Source organism: Monoraphidium neglectum (assembly GCF_000611645.1).
Source record: "Monoraphidium neglectum strain SAG 48.87 unplaced genomic scaffold scaffold02671, whole genome shotgun sequence".
NCBI lineage: Eukaryota > Viridiplantae > Chlorophyta > Chlorophyceae > Sphaeropleales > Selenastraceae > Monoraphidium > Monoraphidium neglectum.
The window spans coordinates 4,501-5,734 of NW_014010957.1; the positions used below are offsets into that span (position 1 = coordinate 4,501).

The window sequence follows — 1,234 nt, forward strand, 5'->3', positions numbered from 1 at the left end:
CTCGCACCCTGGCCCCGCACCCCGGCCCCGCCACCCCACCGATAGGAGCGACGCAAGCTGTGACGCGCACTCACCAGAGTGCGCCCATGCGCGCGCGGGTCCACGACCCAATCTCGACGCGCGTCCCCCAGGCGCGATGCAGCGCTGCCGACACGCAACACAACGCCGTCACGCTCGCCCTGCGCGCCGACGCCGCAGGCGCCCCCCGTTTCGTTGCCCCCTTGATCATCCCCGCCCCGCCCTCGCCTGCTGATTGCCCGGCCACCCATTGGCCCTGCATGCCTCTCCGCATCACGCGCCCTCGAAACCCACGCCTGTACGATTGCTGTACCGCCGGTACCGCCCGAATGGCCCCCGCATCTCGGCGCGGCCGGCCCGTTTTCGCCTGCCATCCGGCCGCCATTCACGCGCGCATTTACTTCCGGCGTCGACGCCCGCATTTGCAAAACTGCCACTAGGCTAGCATGTTAGTGAGGCTGTTTATAGGTGAAATGCGTCCGGGTTTCGGCTGATGCACGGGAGTTGCCGCGTCCACACGAGTCATTGGGTGTAACCCCTCAAAGTTGCGGCTTCACATTTTGGTAATGCAAGTTGAGGGATTACACGTGGGGTTGGGTCCTGGCCTAGAGTAGCACTGGGCTAAAGCAGCGCTCTCCTGAAGCAGTCGTGGCCTGAATACTGACATTGAGTAGAGACGGCTGCACATGACAAGGGCATTGAGCATATGGCCAAAGAAAACCTTCCTATCAATCCACAACCAATGCTGGGTGCCCCCCTCCCGCTCAGCACTCCTGGGGTAAGCAGCAGTCGCCGCCTCCAGACCTCCGTGCACGCCGAGGCAGCAGAAGCGAGGCAGGCAGGCCATGGTCGGCCGCGAGGGCCCTAAACCCTAAACGACGACTGCCCCTGCGCCCTCTCCCCGCCGCCACGCCAGCACCCCCGAGCCCGCCGGGCTGCCAGTCGCGGCGCTGCCGGCAGGCCGCCGCTCTTGGCACACGTAGGCGCCGCCAAACTCGAGGGCTGCATTCTCAAAAACGGCTGAATCCACCAAGCGGTCCCCAAAGGGGCTGACCTCGTACACCCTGAGAGTGGCGGCAGCCACATGGGACTGGACGGTGCAGGCCTAGAAAAGGGCGGGAAGACGGACGGGCAGGTGGGGGGAAGGGGGGCAGGCGCAATAATGAGCTGGGCCACGCGTGAGGGGGGAGGTGTGAATGGGTGATGGAACGGCGGG

General features: G+C 65.5%; 1 protein-coding gene across 1 annotated transcript; it reads right to left on the bottom strand.

Moving 5' to 3' along the window:
* Window positions 1-889: 889 nt before the first annotated feature.
* Window positions 890-1,123, bottom strand: MNEG_11284 (hypothetical protein; the record flags this gene model as incomplete). The annotated part of the gene is made up of 1 exon (XM_014040245.1): window positions 890-1,123. A coding segment is annotated over one exon (234 nt), but the record flags the coding sequence as incomplete, so codon positions are not given.
* Window positions 1,124-1,234: the final 111 nt, after the last annotated feature.